The 23,330-nt window shown below is 41.1% G+C and overlaps 1 protein-coding gene across 1 annotated transcript in view; it reads left to right on the top strand.

Moving 5' to 3' along the window:
• Nucleotides 1-23,330, top strand: part of PIAS1 (protein inhibitor of activated STAT 1) — a gene marked incomplete at its 5' end in the record, with an annotated part of 60,391 nt that overhangs the window by 20,023 nt on the left and 17,038 nt on the right. Inside the window, 4 exons of the mRNA XM_084267954.1 lie at nt 6,163-6,607; nt 20,381-20,465; nt 21,084-21,131; nt 22,754-22,844. Coding sequence (XP_084124080.1) covers nt 6,163-6,607; nt 20,381-20,465; nt 21,084-21,131; nt 22,754-22,844 — 669 coding nt within the window. The remainder of the gene's footprint in view (nt 1-6,162; nt 6,608-20,380; nt 20,466-21,083; nt 21,132-22,753; nt 22,845-23,330) is intronic.

Below are 23,330 nucleotides of genomic sequence, written 5' to 3'. Positions count from 1 at the left end.
GGAAGTGTTCAGGAGTACAGGGTTAGAAGTCAGAAGGGTTTTCTATCTTACCCTTTGCCTTTAAAGTGACATGGTGCAGTGCTTGCCCTCTTCTGTAATAATATTCTTAATTTCAGAGACTATTAGTAAACTCTTGCTAATCACTGGGTTTCTAATAGTGTTAGAAATTTACTGCCACAGTCTTAAATTGCTGATTATAGATGGGTGACCTCCATTACTATTATCATTATTTTCTTCTTCTTTTAGTGCTTCTCCTGTCTTCTGACGAGTGTTTGAGTTGATTTTTTTCTTTTTCTTTCCCCCTTAAATGTTAATGGCTAGAGAATTGTGGAGGACCTGTTGTCTAGCTTTAGGCACAAAATGTGGTGTGGTACTTAGCCAAATATTTCTTGTTGTGCTGGTAAATCTTTTTGAATGCCTTTTGGAGCTTATTCACAGCTTCTAGTTATCATAAACAACCGGAAATAACTTGTTAAATTCTCCAGATAGATCTTGGGGCTGATAACTGGGGATGTAGAAATACCCTTTTGTCATGGTTTAACCCAGCAGGCAGCTAAACACTACGCAGCAGTTTGCTCACTCTCACCCCCCCACTTCCAGTGGGATGGGGGAAGAGAATCAGAAAAAAACCCTAAAATTCATGAGTTGAGGTAAAAATAGTTTTATAAGACAGTGAAGGAAGAGAAAATAATAATGATACAAGAGAATGATGTACAGTGTAGTTGCTCACCATCCACTGATTGATGCCCAGCCCTTTCCCAAGTAGTGATTGCCACCCCCTGGGCTGTGTCTGTCTGCCCTCCACCCCCAGCTTATATACAGAGCATGACATCATGCGGTATGGCATACCCCTTTGGCCACTGTGGGTCAGCTTTCCTGGCCGTGCCCCCTCCCAGCTGCTTGCCTCCTGAGGGATGCTCATGCTGGCTCTCTGCTAGGGCCCAGGAACCTGAAAAGTCCTTGTCTTAATTGCAAACACTGCTTAGGAACAACTAAAACATCAGTGTGTTATCCTCTTATTAAATCCAAAGCACAGTAGCTGCTGGGAAGAGAATTAACTCTGTTCTAGCTGGAAGCAGGACACCTTTCTAGAAGGCATTCATCACATTGTTGGGACTATTCATGCTGCTACCAGTGGATGAGTGTGCTGCTTTGAAGATGGTGTCTTTGGTGCTGGTGGTTGTGACTAATTTTCAGCATTGTCCATCATGCTTTTTCTATGGATGCTGCTTAATTATTATTTTTTAAATACATATCATTGCTGGTTTTTACCTCTCAGGCAAGTCCCTCCCCTCAAAAAATAGGGGAAAAAGAGAAGTGAAGGCTCACTGTCTGTGGTGTTAGATCTCAGCAGATAACCTGTATCCAATCCTTTCTTGAGCAGTGGGACTGGGAGCTCATCTTCCTGCATTTCAAACCAGTGTTTGAGCCCCCATGTTATTTCCGGTCTAGAAATGGCTTTGCTTCCTGAATCTTTTTAGTTCCCCTTCTCTGAATTGTGGCTGTGAGACCAGCCACACAGGGTTATCAAAGGAATTTCTTACCCAGAGACAGTATGACTTAGATTTTATTTATTTATAAGCTGGCTTCCCAACCGTTACATATTAGTGGGAAAAGGTCCAGTTCTTGGAAGCAGCTTTCTTTGGTCTGACCTGTTAACCTTACCTGTTAACCTGTGCTAATGGTTGGACTTCTCCAGCCAGGGCATCTTTCCTGAGTGGATGGAATAGCTGGGCTTGTGTGGAAAAGGGTTCTCTAAAAATACTTATCTCTGCTATCTTCTTTGCCGGGAGAAATCAAAGTAAATGACACTTAATGTTGGCCGTTCTGTTAGAAGTAAAGATTCCTGGTAAAGTCTTTACTCTGAAAGCCTAAACAGCATTCACAAAGCAAAATGGTCCTGCTGTGTGGCATAGACATGTTTCTCCACCAGGCATACTTGTTCACTGAGAGACTGTGACTCAGGAACTGCAAAACGTGCATTGATCTTGTAGTGTTGCACTAAGCAGCCTGATGCTTTTTATTTCATAGTCCTTTTATGGATGTCTTAGAACACTTGTTCCTCCTTACCTCATGCAATTTTTGGTTTGGGGGACTTAACAGGAAAATTAGCTATTAAAAACATGTGCCAACTTTTTTTTGAAAGAGTGAGCTGTAGGTAGAACATCCTTTCCTATTGATAGTCACAGGAGAGAAGTAGGCGGATGATGTAGGATGCCGCGCGTGGATTGCTTTTGCATCCTTAAGCTATTTTCTTCCAAACCTTACTGGTTATCCAAAGTAGGCGTGGAGCAGGAAATAATCCTTGTTTCCAGCTGAGTTCCTTGAGAATGTTTCCTCAACACGTGGGAAGAGGGGGAATGCACCTTCTCATGCGGCTGCAGCGTGAACTCCATCAAATGGTTTGGTTCGCATAATGGGGCATAAAAGCGACACAGATTTGGAAGCAACCAACTGGGACATGGGGAAATAAACTGGCCTCTTTGCTTCCGTGGACCTCCTGCCTGACACATACAATTAGGTGACTTGTCTTAAGACACTGAAATACCCTGATGGCTTTGGGAAGGATGAACTGTGGTCACAAGATTGGGGTTGAGGGGATGTGGGCTGAAGGGGGAGTGTATATAATGAGCCAGGCAATCTCCATGACTAATGCAGCTTTTGCGGAGCAACACGTGTTTGTGTTGTGTTGTCGAGCAGGAAATGTCAGATGTGTGTTTATAAGGTAACTAATCTGTAAACTCTGCGAAGGTCTTTATAGTGAGTCAAAAGAGAAATGCTCTCTGTCAAACTGAGATAAGTCGAGTTTCTGGAAAGCTTGTTCTTACTCTTTAAACAATTTTCTGCTGTCCTCACCCTCTCTTTGAATTTTAGATGTTGCCTAGATGTGATGGGTACCAAAATGCACAGCATCTTCAGAACACCGTATCTGCTTGATACTGGGATTTGTTGCATCTGAAACTGGCTTGCAGTCAGCCTGCTGTGTTTTTCACGCTGAAGTTAGGCAAGTGGAGAGCATCAATTTCCCCTACACTAGCATGATGTTTGTAGGAATATGTATTTACCTGTACGTGAACACATTACTAAACACCTAGTTATCTGTTGCAAGCTATCCTTCAGTCTGTCCTTGGGAGCTGTATATAGCCTTTCATTTCCTTTTTGTTTGGTTGGGGGGGGGGTTGTTGTTGTTTTTGTTGCTTTCTTTTGCATGAAGAAAGAGGAAACCAAGTATTTTGCCAGTTCTGATAACTGTCCCTACCTCTGGCTGTTTATTTGCATTGTGGTTATTTGCTGTTGTTGGGAGACACAGACTCTCTTGATGGGTTTTGTAGCTCGCTGCAGATGCGGCTGTGATGCTGCCCGTGATCTTTTTACTACTCTACTTTAGGCGACAGGAAAAAGAAGCAAGATTTCCTGAAACAAAGCACTTGGTGTCTTTGCCCTTCAGCTTTGCTAGTGTAACGAAGCCAGCAAAGGGTCTGAATTGTGGTGAGGTGAGATGTGACAGGAAAAAAATATTATAAATTGCAGCTTTTCCTTGTATTTACTTTGTATGTTTGGCAGCACCTGGTTTGTTTCCCTGCTGTAATTATCCTGCCTACCCCAAGATTAGGGTACCAGTGTGACATGGCTCGAGGGCTCATAGCTGGGGTAGCGCCTGTACCCCTGTACGGACGGGCAGTGGCACTTCTGCTGGAAGACCTGGGTTGTGTCCTCAAATAAAACACAACTGTGTTGGAGGAGGGGAGAGGAATGTTCACGTTCATGTTGCAGCGACGCGAGAGACTTTTGCCAGCACGGCTGTCTGTCAGGCTCTGCTTCCCCGTGCCGTGGAGTGACACCATCCCCTGGCAAAACAGTCGATATATGTGTGTGGGGAGGGTTTTAAAGCTTTGTCTCTTTCTCATGTTTGTGTGAGAGAGGTTGCTATCTTGTCTCGTCCTCCTTTGCAAGGAATGTGCCAGGGCGGGGATGATCTGGGGAATTTTATTTGTTTTGGTTCGTGACTCTGGCTACATGATGGACTCTGCTTTCTGTATACTTCTTTCTGACTTGCCTATACCTTAAAAAATGGAAAGCATCTAACACATAGCAGGAGCTTCTCTGATAGCTCAGTTATTTCTGAATCCTCTGTGGTTTTTTGCAAGCTGGGCTGATGAGTTTATTACAAAACAAGAACAGAGTGAAGCTCTGAGAGGTTCTGTCTCTTCAGGAGGTGACTTTTAATGGTGATGGTAGCAGGCATTAAACCCTTCAGCTGTAACTACTCATTCTGTTGAAGAAATGTTTGTAAAGCATTATAAATAGTGTTTTCCATGTTTCAAATCTATTTGTTTCACTTTCCTTTCAGCTGTCAACACTTCAGATTGTACTGAAATGCCTTATTCTTTTAAGACATCTCTGTTTCTTACAAAGTACCTCGTCTGTTCTCATTAGTAGCTCCATGACAGTCCCATAGTTAAAAGTGTGAAGTAGGTTCTCAGGGTATTCAGAGGGGAAAAAAAAAAGCCAGCAGACTTCTGTTCTATCTGACGTGTTTGTAGTAGTGTGCAGAGAGGTTTATTTAAGATTTGTAGCAAGGTTATTCAGTTCTGGCGTGGATCAACAGAGCAGAAATTTGATGTCAAACTTGAGTTAAATCTGTCAGGGTGCATAGCTCATTAAATACATGAATCACCTAATTCAGGGCTTATAAATAACACGACCTATTTCAGTATAGGGAAATTCCTCTTGTGGACATCTGTGACTTGAAGGTCTGCGGGTGCTGGACACTTGATCAGTTGACAGGAGTTTTTGGGTTGGGTTTGCTAAAGCTAGGAGTAGTGTACTAATATTAGCACCATACATTTAAGAATTACTGTGAAAATAACCTGAGTAATGTACGTGTCTGGACACTTTGCACAGTTTGAAGAACAAGGGAGGATGGAGCATTTGTACTCTCATGAAATAAAGGTTGTTTGCAAAGGCAAGTGCTAGTTTGGGTGTTCAGCCTTTAGTGACTGGGAAATCGCAGCCCCCTGATACGCTGAGTTAGTTGGTTTGGTCCCAAATATATACTTTAAGTATGACTTTGATCTTTTGGGATTGACTGCAAAATATTTAGTAGTTTTAATGGTTTCATACAGGAGATGCAGCCACTTGTGGCTATGGCTTATAGGAATTTCACGTCCTTGTGATTTCTTTGGAATCCAAAATTCTGCTGGAGTCACCAGCCTGCTTGTGGCAAATAGGCCACTGTCAAGCACTGAAAGAAGCTTTTAAAAAGAAAGTAGGCTTGTAAGGTGGCTTTCTGGCTCCTGCTGGCCCAGTGCTTGATGCACACAGGCAATTGCTGGTTTCACTTCTTTGCATAGTGTTTTTCTCGGTTCCTGAAGAAGTGAAACCGTGCACAAGTCTTACTGGTTTTCTTCATTAGACCATATTGGGAGACAGTAAAAGCCTGTGTAAATGAAGATGCTAATTAATAGAAGGCAAAGCCCCACTCCCTCATCCAAAACAGAATGTGCAGCTCTGATGTGAAAAGTAACAAGACTGAATTGGAAGAAGTTTCATGTATCTCAGTGATGATTATATGGGGTTGAACACAACTCAGATTATAATTTCTCTCTCTTTAACATCAATAATTTCTCTCCTTTTCTTTGGACCTGTGTGGATTAGTTCTGCTGCATGGCAAAGAGTGATGGAGGGATTTGAAAGGGAAGTTGGGTTCCAGAGTTAAGGGCTGGCACAGCTTCTATGTACTGGACACTTGGGTAGTGTCGGTGTGTGGCGTTTTATGCACCTAGTTGCAAGTCAAAGTGTCTGTTAACATTAGAGAGGTGCCAGCAGAACATCAATTAGAAAATAGTTATGTTTACAAGCTTTATTTTGTACTTGCAACTTGTGTCTCTCCCAGGTTTGTTTCCCCCCAGTATTGCTGTCCTGAATTGTGTATGGCAAATGGAAATCCCTTTAAAAATTGCTCACTTAGACTTGCAAAGTGGACATATCTGTCTGTGAACCAAGGTCTGGTTTGCATTACATTTCAGATAATGAGTGAGGGAAGAGCTGTGGTGGTGTGTCTTTAAAAACTGTATGCTTAATGGGATTAAGCCACGTTCTAATGTTAGTGTTTAAGATGATGTAACTTGAATACTAATTTTTTGTTTTGTTTCTTTTAAGCAAATGGTTATGAGCCTTAGAGTTTCTGAACTGCAAGTACTTCTGGGTTACGCGGGGAGGAACAAGCACGGACGGAAACACGAACTTCTCACAAAAGCACTGCATTTGTTAAAGGCTGGCTGCAGTCCTGCTGTACAAATGAAAATCAAAGAACTCTATAGGCGAAGGTTCCCTCAGAAAATCATGACACCTGCAGACTTATCTATCCCCAGCGTACACTCGAGCTCCATGCCAGCAGCTTTGTCTCCGTCTACCATTCCACAGCTCAGTTACGATGGCCACCCTGCCACGTCACCATTGCTTCCCGTTTCGCTTCTGGGACCTAAACATGAACTGGAACTCCCCCATCTCACATCTGCGCTCCACCCTGTCCACCCTGACATAAAACTTCAGAAATTACCTTTTTATGACTTGTTGGATGAGCTGATAAAACCTACCAGCCTAGGTAAGGTTGCAAATGTTGGGATGGTATCTGATTTGAAAATTTTTTTTAATAGTAATGGGTGAATTCAGCTGCTAATGCAGTAACTGGTTAAACATTGCATCACACCAGTGTTTAGAGAATTGCTATTTTTGGTAACTTTTGGAACAGATTGTTCTACATGGAGAGGCATCTTACGTAACTCTCATTAGTTGCTTTAGCTGAGCCACTAAATATGGTTCAAAGATCCGTTATATTTAAGGGGTGAGTTTGACAAGAAACAAACTAAACCTTGGAAGAAGGAAAAAACCTGTCTGCTTGCAGTAGTTCTTATAAGCAAACAAAAAAAAAAAATATCCCCAAATCCATCAAGCTCACAAACTCTTCTCATCTGTGATGGGAAAGAATGCCAGGCTAGATATTTGCTGTGATCCATTGCAGCCTGAATGTCTGAGTTTAGGAAGACTTGAGGTTCCTTTGTGATTGTGGCTACTTTTCTTTAAACTGTCTGTTGTATTAAGATATAAATCACTTGTGTAGCTGCTGAGAATGATCTGATACTTACAGAGCATTATATAATAATATGTGATTTTTCTGGCTCTGACTCCACATAGCACTTAACAGCTTGGTTAACTTTTAATACTCTTACATACTGCTTAAGTACAACAGTCCTGTTGATTTTGGGGAGGGCTGCTTGCATGTTGGAACCTTCTGCTGGCTTGAAAACCTGGAAAAGATTCCCTGTGAGAATAGCTGAGGGGAGGAGATTTGTGAGAGTAGATATGGGGAGATTGTGGGTGAGTGAGGGGGAAAAAAAAAGTCATTTGCAAAAGAGATCTTTGTAAACAAAAATGAGCAGATACTTTACATTGACAGTCTGAACAGCTACAGGGATGTAGGAGGCCTGATATGGGAGTGGTGGTGGTGGCCTGCAGCTTTCCAAAGTATGGTGCACAGTTGCTTGCATATTCTTTCTGTTATAACTGAGACATTGAGGAAAAACCAGAAAGCTTTTGATAATCTCATCTTCTTGTTCAGATATTCTTTTAAGAGGTTTACTGTATCTATGTAGCTTTAATCTAAAACATAATTGGTTAATAAGCATTCCAGTCAGTGCTGGATATGGGATAATGAAGTACTCTGTATGTGTCTCCATCACTTCTATGTTATAAATACTTAAAAAATAATGCTGTAATTCCAATAAGACATTCCAGTGCAGGAATGATGGTATGCATTTATTCCTGAATGGGGTAACAACACTGCTGTCAGCTCCATGTCTGACAAACCAGCCCCAGATGAAGAGATCATAATTCACGCTCTGTCATGTCTTGCTGCTCTAGGGGTTTATATACAATAGGATGCTTCTCCCCTCTTTGTGGACTCTTGAGTGTCAGGGTAAGAAAATGAAAGTGGATGAAATTCCAACCAGATACCTTTTTAAGCAATCTCTGTCCTTTCAGTTCACTTCAGGTTATGTTTGGGGTTTTGTTTTGCACATGCATCCTGTGACATCTTTCTGTTTGTCTGAAGCAAGAATATTCAAAGCTTTTTCCTTGTGCTTTTGGGGGAAGAGAGAGCTTCAGTGTCCATACATTTGAGAAATAGCCAGTTGTTTCCTTTTGTAGTGGGAAGTAATGTTGCTACAGATTGTAAAATTGCTAACTATAAACGTCATTAAAGGTATTTCAGAGTAATAAATGTGCAGATGTTAATGAAAAAAACCTATTGGATTAATAACCAGTGATATGCAGCTTTATACACTTTCAAAACAACTTAGAGCAGTTGTGCATACAGCTTAGCAGTTTTAAATGCATGCATGGAGCTGACTTGTATTAATTTTCTCCATTTATACAGTTACTGATAGTTAAGTTAAGCCAGCCTGAAGCGATTTGTTGAGTATTTGCCCCAAATGGTTTCGGCATCTTCTCACTGCTGCAAACAATGTGGGTTTCCTCAAATGTCAAATTTCTAGGTTCCCTGGCTTTGTTTTCAAGTGGCAGATGCCTATTGCAAACACTCAGAACTTCTTCTTGGCATTTGGCCAGTGTTTCAGCATCTCCTGCTTGCTTTTTCTCATCGGATTCCTCAGGGGGTAGGGATAAGAAACTTTTGAGTTTAGTCTGTTTCCCTCCACCAAAAGAACGAACTGATGACCTGATGTGGGGTTTTGAGTAATTATCTCTCTGCTTAAAATGGAACCTACTGGAATAGGAAGAAAAAAGTGCATTTGAGAGAGGAGGAGTGTGATCCTGGCTGATCTGAGGACCTTTTAATCTAAAGGACCTATCTATCCTCTTCTGAAATGATAGTTATGTAAAAATTGGCCAAAACACATCTTTGGATGTAATTCTTCTTGGTTTGTCTCCAAGACAAGGTGGAATTGCTTGCAGGGTTTGCAGTAGTAGTCTTCTGTCCCATCAAGACATGATTATTAATTTGAAAAACAACAATCTGATAGAGCCTCAGGGAAGGGAGCTGCACAGCAGGGCACTTGAACATGCATTCTGTACCCAAATATTTCACGTAGGTGGGTAGTACATAAGCTAATGTGAATAACAGATAAGGAAATTTAATTTGATTATCTTTAATGTCAAGAACAAAAGGAGGAAATGGATGTTACCTTTCTACACTTGCTTCCTCAAAATGAAGCTCTGAACCATGATTCAAATCCACATGCAGACTGCTTGCGGGGCTGGATTCATGGCAAGGGGGAAGTGCAGTGCTTTATCCATCCATACCTTCTCCCCAGCAGCTGTTGAGGACCTTTAGTTGAGCAGTGCTAGATGAAACGTGTGTGACAAGCTAAGGTGAGAAGGTTGTTGGCTAACTTTTTTTTGTTTTTTAACTTTCTGTGGCTTACAGCAGCCTATACAACTTGTAGCAGCGAGTAGGATGCTTGCAGAAGAGCAGACTTGCCTAGCTAGTTGAACTCATAAACTCAGCCTGTGCTACCTCAACCTGCTCTTGTTTGAAGAACTGAAAATAGCTGCTTGGCCTTGCTGGCTCTGGGACTCTTCTGCTGTTACTCTGCTGCGATAGCAGAGTCTCTTGCTTCCTTCTGAGTGTCTCAAGTATGTGACTCCTGTGTAGCTCGTTCATGGTTATGCTGTCTTTGCTATGAGCATTTTCTTTACTCCTAAGATGACTGTCAGTGGGCTTGTTTATCGGAGAGGAAGAGATATCTGTCCCATGTTCAGTGGAGCTGTCGAATTCGATGCATATTTCATTAGTCATCCTCACTGCAGAATTGAGAAAGCATCTATATCGGATGGTTTTGTGTACAAGCCAACTCAGGATGCTCAGTATTCTGAAAATACGTGTTGGTGGATGGATCTGTACATTGAGCTCTTGCAGTGCTGGTGAGAATCATAGAATGCTATGATCATCTAGTTCCAACCCCCTGCCATGGGCAGGGACACCCTCACTAGACCAGGGTGCCCAAAGCCCCATCCAACCCGGCCTTGAACCCTGCCAGGGATCCAGGGGCTCCCACAGCCTCTCCGGGCACCCTGTGCCAGGGCCTCACTGCCCTCAGATTAAAGAATTTCTTCCTAATGCCTAACCTACCCCTGCCCTCTTCCAGCTTGAAACCATCACCCTTGTTCTGTCCCTGCTCTCCCTGGTGACCAGCCCCTCTCTCACTTCCCTGTTGGAGTTTCTTTAAGTGTTGGTATGTCGGATTTGGGTGTCCCAGAGCCGCCTTTTCTCCAGTCTGAACCAGCCCAACTCTCTCAGCCTGTCTTCATAGGAGTGGTGCTCCAGCTCCTTGATCATCTTTGTGGAAGTCTGAGTTCTCTGCCCCATGGTTAACCATGATTTAATGCGATTGTATGGCTGGGTTGTGGGGTTTTTCTGGAGGAAAAGCTAGCCAGTTTGGGCTTGATGGAATGTATGAAAACTGTCTTATTATCGTGACTTCTCTGTTGTGTTTCGAATAGAAGAATTTTGTTAGCTTCTCAAGTGAAGCTGTGGCTTCCACTTAATTTTTCCCTCTTTTCAGCCCAGTACTCAGACACTGCTAATTGGTTGCGTTTTAAGCATGGGGCCAGTTTTTTAAAAGTAAACTTCTAAAGACACAGATAAGATCACTTGTGTGGTGAAATGTATTTATATGAGTAAAGCATACCAAAATTCTGCCATATTATTGTGGTAGTGACACTAAGGGCCATTAGTTAAACAAGATCTTAAAATTGTGATAATTGCTTTGGCTGTGTGGTTGTTGCAAAAAAAAAACAACAACTGAGTGATGTGTCTTTACTTGTAAGGAGAAATTAACCATTTTCTTTTCAATTTAAAGGATTAAAGAGGCTGGGGGTTATGCTGCTTTTTTAAAAGCTGTTCAAATGGCATGTGTATGTTCCCCCTACAATTTATTTACTGCACTTCAGGTTTAAGCAATGTGGAACACAAGATCGAAAGTCAGAGCTGAGCTATGGAAATCAGCATTTTTTTGCCTGCAGGTCTTGCCTTCTGGGAAAAAGACAACAAACATCAGGCGTTTTGGGGAATCCAAGTACCACTTACAGAGAGCCTTGGATGTTGACTGCCGAACTCCAGATACAGGCTCCATTGGGGGAAAGGAGCTTCTCTTGATTTGCTTAGGTCTTAGTTTAATTTCTTAATCTGCAGACTCTAATAACGGGGCTTCTGCAATAAGCAGAATTTCACCCCGGTACATGTTCTCAAGAATTATGTGCTTATAGACCAGCGTTTGTGCTTCTGATTTGCATTTACCTTGAAATTTTCTTTTTGACTGAGATCGATCACGGTTACTTGGACATACTGTGCTCTTGAAGACAGATCTTGCAGCTGATCTGATTAAAACCTTTAGAGTCACTGTAGTTCAAGGTACAAGAATTAAACAATTAAACAGTTCAGTGCACTTAGAAATCTAGCTTGGAAACATAAAAGTTCTGTTTGTAAGTATTTCTCCCTTTCGTTTATCAAGCTGATCTGTTGCTCTGTGCAATCAGTATCAGCGTTTATGTGAAAGTCACACTTTTACTGTCTTATGTGTTTGTTATTTTTTTTAAACTGTACTTTGTGGGAGGAAGTTTGACAAAACACTGTATTCTCAGCTTGGGCTTCTGACTTCCGGCTCTGCAAGAATTATTCTACAAGAACAAGCTGCAGTGTTAGCGTGTGCTCTTCTTCATGTGTGTAGCCAGTTACAGTGTGTTTAAATTTGTGGGGTTTTTTTTTGTCTTCAACTTGTATTTGCATGCAGTATGCCTCAAGTTCATGCATAGAGAATCTTTTCATAGTCTAGAGTCTGTTTCTTTTAAGTATTGAGAGCTTTAACCAAGAGCTTTTTAGCTCTTGTGCAGCAGGAAAAGGAGTCTGTTATTGCTGCTCACTTTAGCTGATTGCTCAATCTCTTCATGCATAGAACTGACATCACCCAAATGCCAGGACCCTGTGGGATGTGGATGAGGTCAGACACCACTGCTCTGATGTGAATGGATCTAGGAAGCAATTTGCTCCCCAAGATGAAATCAGGACATCGTTGTGCTAATTGATAATCTGGTAAAGAGTTGGGCTCAATGATCCATGTGGATCCCTTCCAACTCAGGGTATTCTGTGATTCGAATTAAAGCTTTTAGTAGAAGGAATTACAGCAAACCATGTGGTTGACTCAAAGCATGTGAGTAATCCATTAATAATCAGTGAGCCAACCTGAGCTTGGAGTGGTGTCCGTTTTAAGCATTTGGAGAGTTTGAGACCTGGAAGTGGTACTCATGTATCATGAGGGAGGAAGCTGTGCTCTTGCAAGATGCATTTTTTAAAATTTCCTCTTGCAACCAGAGAGATCACTTAGAAGTTGATGGATATGCTGCTGGGACCTTGAAGTCTTCAGTGAGTTGGAATCTTCCAGAGAGACTTCAATCTCCTGTTATGATGGCTTTTAGAAAAAGGTGATGTGGGTTGTGCTGATCCGAGTGGAGAGCTTGCTAGGGACTCTGATACCTAATCATGAACTTCAAAATTAATTTTTTACCTTTCCTGTTAGCCTTATAAAACTTTCTACTTTCTTTTTGAGAGCAAAAATCTGCTAGAAGCAGGACCCCCGTGTAGGGATGTGGCAGTGCTAGCTTTTTAGCACTACTCTTTTGAGTTGTATGGCTGCTGTCTGTGCTCTTAAGAGTAGAAACTAAAATACTTAAGCCTAAATGGAAGCAGTTGAGCTCTGGGAGATATATTTAGGTGTCTGAAGAAATAAAGTAACTTGACTTGAGTCCAGAGGATCCTGTGATGGTCCTTCCCTCTGGTAAAATGATGGTAGATGTGCAGTGGAGATCTGTGGGCTCAGGAGGGGCAGCAGCAAGAGAGCTGGGGCAGGTGGGTAGTTACCCACAGAGCTGGGTTGGGAAGGCAGAGTTCTGGCACTGGAGGTTGCGATGAAATCATCCCTTAATACTGTAGATCTTCAGAAATCCTCAGGGCTCAGAAAAGCTCTAATACATGACTGATTAACAAAATAATAAAACATAAGTTTCTGTCCAATTGCACAGTCTCCAGCTGATCTGTTTATGCAACATATCATAGAGAGCTATATGTAATATTTATGAATTAATTGTGGCCCTTGGAGTATTTCCAGGCTATTTTCATATATATATATATATATATATATATATGAAAGCTTAAGTTGAGCAGAACCTAAAAATGATCTCAAGTGATAAATGCAGCAGACTGATCAGAACTGGGTTTTAAGCTGAAGAACATGGCACTGTCACCTCCCAGTAACGCGGTGTCTGTGCGGGTGTTAGTGCAGTTGTAGCCTGTGAAAGTGGGTTAAGAGAGGTCAGTGCTGTCAGGGAAAGAATGATTGTGTGTTTACTGAAATGCTTCCCTTGGAGTAGTTTTGAAAAGTTTTTGAAATGTTAAGGTTACGCAACATCCATTGTGATAAGTGACTGAAATGAAGTGAAATGGCCAAGATGTCACAGCCAGCGATAACAAAAGGGAAAGGACAGCCTGGTGCTGAACGTGGCTGAGCGCCTAAAGCCCACTCCTTGTGCAGGACACACCGTGCTTCTGCACAGCCCTCAGCCCTGCCCTTGGATGGATGGCTGGTTGGGGCATAGGGTTGGCTTTGGTTCCCCCACCTTCCTGGGGACAATGTGACTCTCTGAGAAGGAGTCTAGCTGGGACAGAGCTGGTATTGCACCTAGGAACGCATTTAATGGATAGCAGGAAAGGAAGGGTATGGTGGGTAATCGTTTAAAAGGTACCTTCAGAAGATGGCAGGAGCTTGGTGCTAAGAGGCTGTGGTTAGTGAAAGGAAGCATTTGTGTATCAACACTTGTGTTACCAAGGAACTCCATAAATCTTGGTGGTTTTAACAAGACTGGTGATGCATCCTGAGATGTTGCAGGCCCACATTAAATTGTATCCTCTCATCGTTTCTCTCCCACGTAGCTGCTTGGTTTCTGCTTATATACAGATCCTGTGATGTCCTGTACACAGACATTGAATCTCACCTCAAATCAGTTGTATAAGTGAACCTGGTTTAGGATTGATACAAGAGGTTTTGGAGAAACTATGTTGTGCAGAGCTGTGTATATGCAGTGTTATGTTATGGATTTCCTGGCTTCTACTGCAATTGAATGTAATCCAAAGCCTGGCTGAATTTTGCCTTTTTAAAAGGTAAACATTTTCTGTGCCTTAATCTAAATGCAGTAATTTTGGTCTAGCTGGGAGCAGTGTATTAAATTTTCAGCAGTCATATTGCAAAGAGGATTGAACATAAATTGCTACAATGCCTTCTGTTGTTTGAAAGAAAAAGCAAAATGCCTGTGCTGCAGCAAAATGAGATATCTTACCTATCTGGGGAAGAGAAGAATTATTTATGTGTGGGGTTGACAACTTTAGGTTTTCCTGGCTAATATTTTGACAAATGTAACTGATCAAAATTATATACTTTATTGGGTTAGTGATGTCTTGTTTATCTTACAGCATTTAGCAAAAATTTGCTGTAGTCCTGATACTCTTACTTAACAGAACTATTTTTGCCTTTGGAAATAAATATGCTATTATTGGAAATCATTGGTAATAGGCCAGTTCAATGGTAGCTTTTCTCATGGCCTGAACTTAGGTAATTACTGCAGTGTAAAGTGCAAGTTTAATTTTAGTCCCAGTATCTTTCTGTAATAGAAGGTAATATATACCCCTCACTACTTAATAAGCTGGATTTGGTGATGATAGATGGGAAAGATTAACCATAGTATATTGGCAGTATGCTAGTCAGCTGCAGTTACATTAGGAAGCTTTGCCACCTCAACGATGTGCTAGCACAAGATTCATTAAAGATTTTAAGGTCTCTGTTCTTGAATGGAAATTTAGAGACTCGCTTTTTCTCAAGACAGCAAGAGGTATTTTACTGCAGAAAGATTGTGTGGCTATTTTTAGCTGTGGGTACTGGTGAGGTGGAACAGAATATTTTTAGAGCTGTAGAAAATGCAGCCACTCAAGCTGGGTTCTTTTTTTTTCACTCTAGCACTATAGGGGTTTTCCAAAATAAAGACCAAAATTGGTAGAAAATGCTGTTTATATATCATTATGACTACTTTTATACCTAATATATTAATTGTCTCCACATATATACGTATGTGTATGTATACAGTCATGTAGAATTGGGGCGGTTTGGCCCCATGAATGATACTGTCAGGTATTAAAGTAGTTTCTGCTCAAATTTTGAAAACTCACTACTCACCTGAAATGTTTTAACAAAATACAGAACCAGGAAGGCATAATTGGGTCGCTCTCAATTAGTACATACCACTCCCATATGCTGTTTGGATCATTACTTGAATGAGGTAAGCATGAGATAATTAAAAAAGCTGTGGTGATAGTGAGCTGAGAAAAAAAGAATAGGTCTGAGAAGAAACTCTGCTCTGGAATGTTTTTGCAACATTTTAGACATTTTAGAGTGTTTTGTACTAGTGTTGGGGACCTGCAGAGCTAATGGACCTGAACGTGTGCTGGTTCTAAGTGTGTGTACACATTTACAAGAAAATGTGGATTTTGTTCATTACCTTTCCTGTATTGAAACTGGGTGAATGAAGGAATAGTAAATACTGCCCCCTGTGTACTCCCCTTCAGCACCCCCACAAAAATGGTGAGATTCTGGTAAAATGAGAGGTGGATTTTATATGGCTTGTCTGAAACTGTTCTTGTTGATGCTCGCTAATTACCTAAGTCTGCTTGAAAAGCTGTTTGCTACACTTTCAAAACCTGCCCTTTCAGATTTCTGAAATATTCAGGAATTTTTTTTATTACTGTGCCTTTGTTCTTCAGATGTAAATTTAAGGTATAAAAGTCCATTAGACATTTCTTCAGATTGCAAAGGAGATGTGGCCTATAAACTACTCTTGACTAATCCTCCAAGCCCTGTACTGTTCAGAGAGTGCTAAAGAAAAGGTTAGAAAATTTAGTAATTCATATTAATGAAAAAACCCACCCCAAAAAAAAACCCATTCCTGGCAGTTTTTTTCAAGAATGTTCATATTAGTTCTGTTGTCCTGGCTGGGTTCCAGCTTTATTAGATTATAAATTCTATTTTAATCCACTCGGTTTTCAATTGAAGATCTATTTTTTGCCTTTCTTTTGTTAAATAATTATAGTTGTTTGCAGGGCATGGTTGCATGTTTCTAGCCTTCGAAATTATTTTCTCTTATAAAACTGTCTATTTGCATATTTCTGGTTTTAATCATACTCCAGAACTTTAAAAGTAAATTATGTGCTTGACTTGCCAGGATCTGTTTGGTGTTCCTAAACACAGCAGATACACCAGATGAGTTAATAGAAATCTGGTAGCTTTTCTACAGCGTCTCTTCCTTGAGAAATCCGAGGTCCTTAGAATTAGAGGACTTTGTATAGTCATAGATAAGCATAGAAGCTTATTATTTAATAGCACATCTACTAAATTAGCTCTGCTTAGTGTTCATTGAAATTTTAATGCATCGTTTGTAGGGTAAGTAAGCCTAGAAATAATAGATAGGATACTGAAAGATTGTGTGAAAGCACATGGGAGAAGATTAGAGGAAACCACAAGGAAAAGTTTCATTTCCCTTCCAGAGGACACTTCTGGTTTTGTTTGCTGCTTCCCCTTTCTCCATGGGCAAAACCCCAGAGGCACAAACAAGGTCCTCCTCCCTAACCTATCCCAACCGTGTCCCCTGTCCCCCCCCAACAAGCCTCCCCCCGCCCTAGCTTTAGGTTGCAGTAGCATATCAGGCAGTTGGTGTTCAGCTATGGTAAAAGAGTCTTTGTGAAGCAGTTGCCTTTTCCTTGCCATATTTAGCTGACTTCTGCTTGATGTTCCATCCCATGATTGTGCCTCTGGAGGGTACATATCGCTCTACCTTCCTATCGGCGTTACGGCGTGGGGAGCCGGGTTCCCTGCACTGCCACAGAGTGGGAGGTTGTCCTGCTGCGTTGGTGCTGGAGGAGCAATTGCAGGATCTTAACTGAAAGCTTGAAAAATGGAAGTAAAGATTTACCCACCGCAGCCCTTGTGCTTTCAGTGTTGTTCCTGGTGTCTTTCACAAGTCATTCTGTGTCTGGGTTAAACTGATTGTGTTTCTTGTTCGCACAGTTTGTTCTTGCCATTTCTTAATAGTGTGCTGAATGTAAAGGTTAAAGTTATGTCTTTGTAATTCACTGAAATGTGCCTGTTCCTAAAGCTTAGACATGCTTATGGTAACATGCACTGAATCAGGCAATTGGTGTTTGAATTTGCTCTTTTTCTTGCTGGTGGGTCCACGTCCAAGGGGCAGAACTGTATCCTGATACTAGTTCAAGCGCCTGAGTGCAGCTGTCTCTTAGTTCAGAGTAACCTGGCTTCGTGTCTGTCTTCCTCTGTCTGTGCTGCTCAATCTGTCAAGAGCTTTGAAGTCTTTTGCTGGGCTTTTGGATCATCTTTGCCTAATTAACAAGTTGCGTCTTCCTTCTTTGCAGTTTGGCTGTGCTCCCATGGCAATCACAATAATTGCTTGTACACAAATGCAATGTATTGAAAGCATGGCCTGGGTGTATATATATATATTTTAATGCTGTTTTACAGCTAAAGAAAGATCAAGCAGCATGTGATGGAGCACATCTCCAATCACAGGGGGCCGTTGATCCATCAGCTCATGGGCTTTTACTTGCAGACATTAAGACAAGTGCATATGAAGTTATTAGCCAGTACAAGCAGAAATGTTGGAGCATTTTTGTTCTTTGTCTAAACTGATGGCATTAACCCCAACCAACCAGCTTCCCCTCAACCCCAAAGCCTTCTTCCTCACTGTTTCATTTTCTATGGATTAAGAGAAAATTTGTTAACTGCAACTTCAAATGAGTTTGAAGTAGCTATTTCTGTTGCAAAAAACTTTGATTCAGCCAGAGGTTATTTACTGGCTTATAAATGTGCTGGGACTGTAGTTGGTGAAGAAAACCGGAGTGATGAAAGCTCCCCTGTCAGCACTGAAGAATGTACTTTTTCATTTTCTGCCACTTTAATGTATAATCCTTACATTGGGCCAATGCAAGAGCATGAAGAAACTGAATGTAAGAGTTAGAAAACCCACTTTTAAAGGTTATATATCACTATAGCAAAAATAAGTCCTACATTGCTACTAGCCAGTAATGAACAGAGGAAAAGGATTGGCTTTTGGAGCCTTTGCTGTTTAGCCAGAGGTCATTTTGCTCCTCCTTTCTTTCTCACACCTGCCCAAAATCCCCACTACCTGCTCGATTCTTTCAATAGGGGATGCTGCAAAACCAACACAAGCAAAAAGATGAGCAGTTCAAAGGCAAAAGGATTGCTTGGGAAATTTGGATTTAGACTTTTCCTTTTGGTAACTGCTGTTTGACTTCTTTGGTTAATTAAGTTTTAAATGAAGGAAACATTAGTTAAACATTCAGCAGTCTTGTCCTTTAATTGAAGGTATTGGAGTTCACAAAGTCCTTCCAGAACTCCTCTGATACAGCCGACACTGACAGTTGCTGGGGTACAGCAAAAAATAGATGGCAGGAAATCAAACCAACAGAATAATGCAAAACCACTAAATACACCCACCTCCCCCCTACCACACATCCACAAATTACTTCAGTCCTCTGGTGTGCAGTATGTTAACTTTGGTAATTCATCTTTTGTTGGTAACAGTATTTAATTCTGATCTTTTCATTTACAACTAAATATAGGTATAAAATTACATTGAAAACTGAGTCTCAGAACAGATTTGCACTGTTAATGGTACACATTGTGTTTGTATTTCCTTCACATTCTTACATTTTGATAACATGACTGGCTGTCACCTGCAGCCCTGTGTGTTTCTCACTTAAGGAAGTATAATTGATAGTGTATTAAAACAAAAATAGATGCTGGGTACTATAGGCAGAAGCATCTGACTGAACATTAACTAGAGGCTGTGACACTGCACCCTGGCCCACGTGGGGCTTTTTAGACATAAGAGTAAAACTTAATATTGGGTGGAAGCAAAAGGAAGGAAGGAAGGAATGCACATAAAAATATAAAAATTTATAATAGAACTTTGAAGCCTTTAAATAGTTTTACTGTTGCTGTTGTTCTGTTTGGTATGTGTTTCCTGCTCTTGCTCATCTATAGCTTCAGAGCAGCTGAGAGTGAGCTGTGTGTGGTTGTTGCATATCATGGAATAAAAGGTACAGATCTTGTCTCATTGTCATACAAGGAAGATATAAATGTGATTTTGTGAGATTGCCGCTGTTAATATTTATACTAAGTCAATGTCTATTCTATTGTTGGTTCCAGCCTACCACATGCTGTTTTTAACAAAATATCTAAAGTATCACCCTGAAGTATTCACTCATCTGTCACTCAAGGATGAGTCAGGAAATGTATTATAGTAAAACAAAAAATGATAAATTTATGGAGTGTTTAATACACAATATAGTTATTCATAACTCTATGAAATTATTAAGAACAATGGAATTGAATGGCAAGCTGCTTACAGCTTCCACTTCAGTACACGTGTTGATGAGCACGTTGAGCAGTTCTCTGGGGAGATGCTTCTTTTTTTTTATAAATTTCATTTTATTTTTTCAAAAGCCACTTTCATTGCCATTGTCTATGGCTTGGTACTGCAGCAGAGCCTGTCACCCTGCTGAAGAGCTGGTTTAGACAGAAGCACTATTTTGCAGTTGTTTAATGTTTCTTTGATTTTCCAGCAGGTGCATTAATTCTTAAGTAGTGTTTGTTTTGCTGCAGCGCGGACTTGAAGAAACTTTAAAGCCAGATTTCCTACTTGTGTGTCTCATGAGTTGTTTGCATATTATTTATCTGGTGCGTTTAACTCCATAAAAATACCTCACTGAAACATGAGAAGCTGCATGTGTTGTACTTCTCAGTCCCTCTGTATCCTTTTACAGGCTAATCCATGGTCTTCTGCCTTAGAGGAAATAAAAAAGTGATTGATGAGAATTCCTAAGAATTTTTTAATTTAATATCAAAGAACATTTAGCGTTAAGTTACCATGACTGATAAAACCTTAAGCTGATTTGTCTCAGCCTTGCTGTTATCTGTTTCACTTTGTAATGCCTACTTTATATGCACATAAGGTTTGTTTATTATTTTTTTTATTTACAGGAGGATTTAAATGGCAACTTTCTTGTTGGCTCTGAAATTGTTTACAGAAACATACGTGTCATACTACTGGCTTCGCTGTAAAAATATGTTTGTGTGTGTGTATATATGTAGAGACTTTAATGAAAGGAGATCCTTCTGTTAATTAGTCTCTGCTGTTTTTAAAGTGATGATCTCTTGTTTTCTTCTAGCATCAGATAATAGTCAGCGATTTCGAGAAACCTGCTTTGCATTTGCACTGACGCCACAACAAGTGCAGCAAATCAGCAGTTCAATGTGAGTGAGTTTGATCAGTAATACAGAATTTAAATAAAAACAAATTAAAAACAAGGAACCAGCTTACCGAATTTTTCATTTTGAGATGTGATCTTAAAGAACACAGATGTCTGTGTAGTACCTCAGAGGATACTCATCTGGGGAATTCTTTTCCCCTTTGTATGTAAGCTATTGGAGAAGAAAAGGGTGAGGAAGAGAGGATTGAATACCACCACTATCCAGTGAGTATTGGACCGTTTCTCTTGTACTAAGTGCTGTACAAATACAGGCTCCTTCCTGCAGCCCTTCCTCACCATCAGTCAGCTCCTTTGTCATGTTCAGGTTCTGTGTTTATTCACAGTGAAGATGGTATTTCATAGTGATCCATCAGAATTTTCTTTATAATACACAAAACCAAAAAGTCAGTGGTAAAAATCACATGAGAATGTAACTGATTTATTTACTGTGAAAAATAAATATTGTGTCTGGAGAGTGGTGGTTGGACTGAGCAGAGGAAGGCAGGCATGGTATATGCTATGCATTCTGGAATACATATATTTAATTTACAGCAAACTGAGAAAATATTGATGAGCCTGTTGTATAAACAGTACGTTTTAACCTGTGTTCTGATGTTTCTAGGGATATTTCTGGGACCAAATGTGACTTCACAGTACAGGTCCAGCTAAGGTATGTATCTATTGCCTGTTCTTGAGGCTGTTTTTAAAAATACTTCAGAGATATGCTCCCCAGCAGGTCTGGATTTCCCTTATAGAGAAGAGTCTGGTACTGTTGCTCTCTTGAGAAAAGCCTGCTGTTGGCTGCTTGGAAAAGTTCTTCAGTATAAGGGTGGTGGATCCCTGGCACAGGTTGCCCAGAGAGGTGGTGGAGGCCCCATCCCTGGAGATACTCAAGGTCAGGCTTGATGGGGCTCTGATCAACCTGATCTAGTAAAGATGTCCCTGCTCACTGCAGGGGTTGGACTAGATGGCCTTGGAAGGTCCCGTCCAACCTAACACATCCTGTGATTCTAAAGGGACAGACTTAACTACTTGTCCTTGTTGCATGCAGCTTTCCTGAAGCTGCTGGTAGCCTGGTACCTGGCGTGGCAGAACACCATGTGTACTTAGCTGCAGCCAGCTGACTTCCTTCAATTTGTTATTTGAGATTGTATGTTCCTTCTGTTAACTCCACATCTGTCAGATTCCTCTGACCTGGGCCTTTAAAATCTGCATGCAGGAAGGGTTATTTTTCCTAGCAGAGGTGTCCAACAGTATTTCTTGGGTACAGCAACCCAAAGTCTACTTTCCTTTGGGCAGTGGGAGGCAAGACTTTGGGAATCACCAGGCTGGGTCTTAACCTGTTGGTTATTTTAGAGGTTTTGACAAATGTATAGTAAGGTGATTAAATCCTCCATATCCCTGTAATTTTCTGGAGGTCTGGGAGCAGAACTGACTTCAGAGCTTGTTCTTGTCAAAACTGAGTCTTCCCTCCCATCCCTTAGATGTATCTGCATGGTGAGCTGTTAACTCACCCTTCAGAAAGTGATTGCTTTTGAGCCTTGCTTGCTGGGATGCCTTCTGCTGATCGACGAGTTGGGGCAAATGCATAATGTGATGGGGAGAGCATGAGGGAGAATGGGGTCAGAGGTAGCTCCAGAGCACTTCTGCTCTCAAAAGGGATGGTACATTTGGGTGGATGGGGCAGGTCCTCTGGAAGAAAGCCAGTTGAGAGGCTCTTTTTGGTCCTCTGAATGCCTTTTATTTATGACCTTAGCCTACACACATTTCAGAGGACAAGGAAGGGTGTGCCTTATTTTGGTTCCAGCAGCAAATAAGCCCCTCTGAACTTCAGTAAATAAATAAAACTGTCTGAACCAAAGAGGCTTGACATAGGCATGTGGATAGTGTTTGATGCTGTGGCTAAACAGCTGCCAGGTTTGTTGGAGTTGGAGGAGGGACAGTTGAAGAGGCTTTGTATTCTGTCCTTTGTGAAACTCTGGTCCTGAATCAAGAGGTGATTAGGAAGGAAATTCAGATGATCTGTTTTTTGTAATGGGAACCTGCATATCTGAATGAGTCAGCCTGAGGAATTCAAGAAATCTAAGGAGGAACCTACATCCATCTTGATCTAAACCTGTGATTTTGGGGGTCTTTCCTGTTTAAAGATCTGTAGAGCTGATTTGAGGATTGCATTTAGTGAGATCTGTTACACTTTGGTAACTCGGTGGAGAAACAAAAAATCCTTCTGAGAAGGGGGTGATCTTTCAATCGCTTGAGAAGTGAAAGGTGATGAAAGCTTTTTGCTTTCAGGTTTTGTTTGTCAGAAACCAGTTGTCCACAAGAAGATCACTTCCCACCCAATTTGTGTGTGAAAGTAAACGGGAAACCATGCAGCCTTCCAGTAAGTAACATGGTATTTTAATATAATTATTTGGATAGTGTTATTAGGAACTGTCTGTCAGAAATTAGCCTGAGAATTTATTCTAACCTTTGTTTTCACATTTTGGAGCATTTGAATGAAGATGAATAGAGGAATGGAAAAGATAGTTAAGTAAATTGTCTCTCAGGAGGCAAGCCAGTAGATCCAGAAGATTATTTTTCAGAAACATGACAGTAAATTTTTACCTTTAACAAACATCCAGTGAGTCTGGCTGAAATTGGACTCTGTTTTGGAAGCTGTCTGTGCAGGGAATAGACCATCACTGACTGAGAGAACTAAAGAGAGAAGAACTGACTTCGGATCCTGGGGCAGCACCCAGGATGAGACAGGTGGTGCTCAGAAAGGAGAGATGGCAAAGGGGTTTCTTGGTATTCCGTGGGCAGGGTTGGGATGTGGGAAGTGTGAGGCTCTGCCTGAGGAGAAAGGGCTGGCAAAACACCTGATACT

Source organism: Gallinula chloropus (assembly GCF_964237585.1).
Source record: "Gallinula chloropus genome assembly, chromosome: 9".
NCBI classification, from domain to species: domain Eukaryota; kingdom Metazoa; phylum Chordata; class Aves; order Gruiformes; family Rallidae; genus Gallinula; species Gallinula chloropus.
The sequence above is the reverse complement of the archived record's forward strand: the minus strand, read 5'-3'. Positions and strand labels throughout refer to the sequence as shown.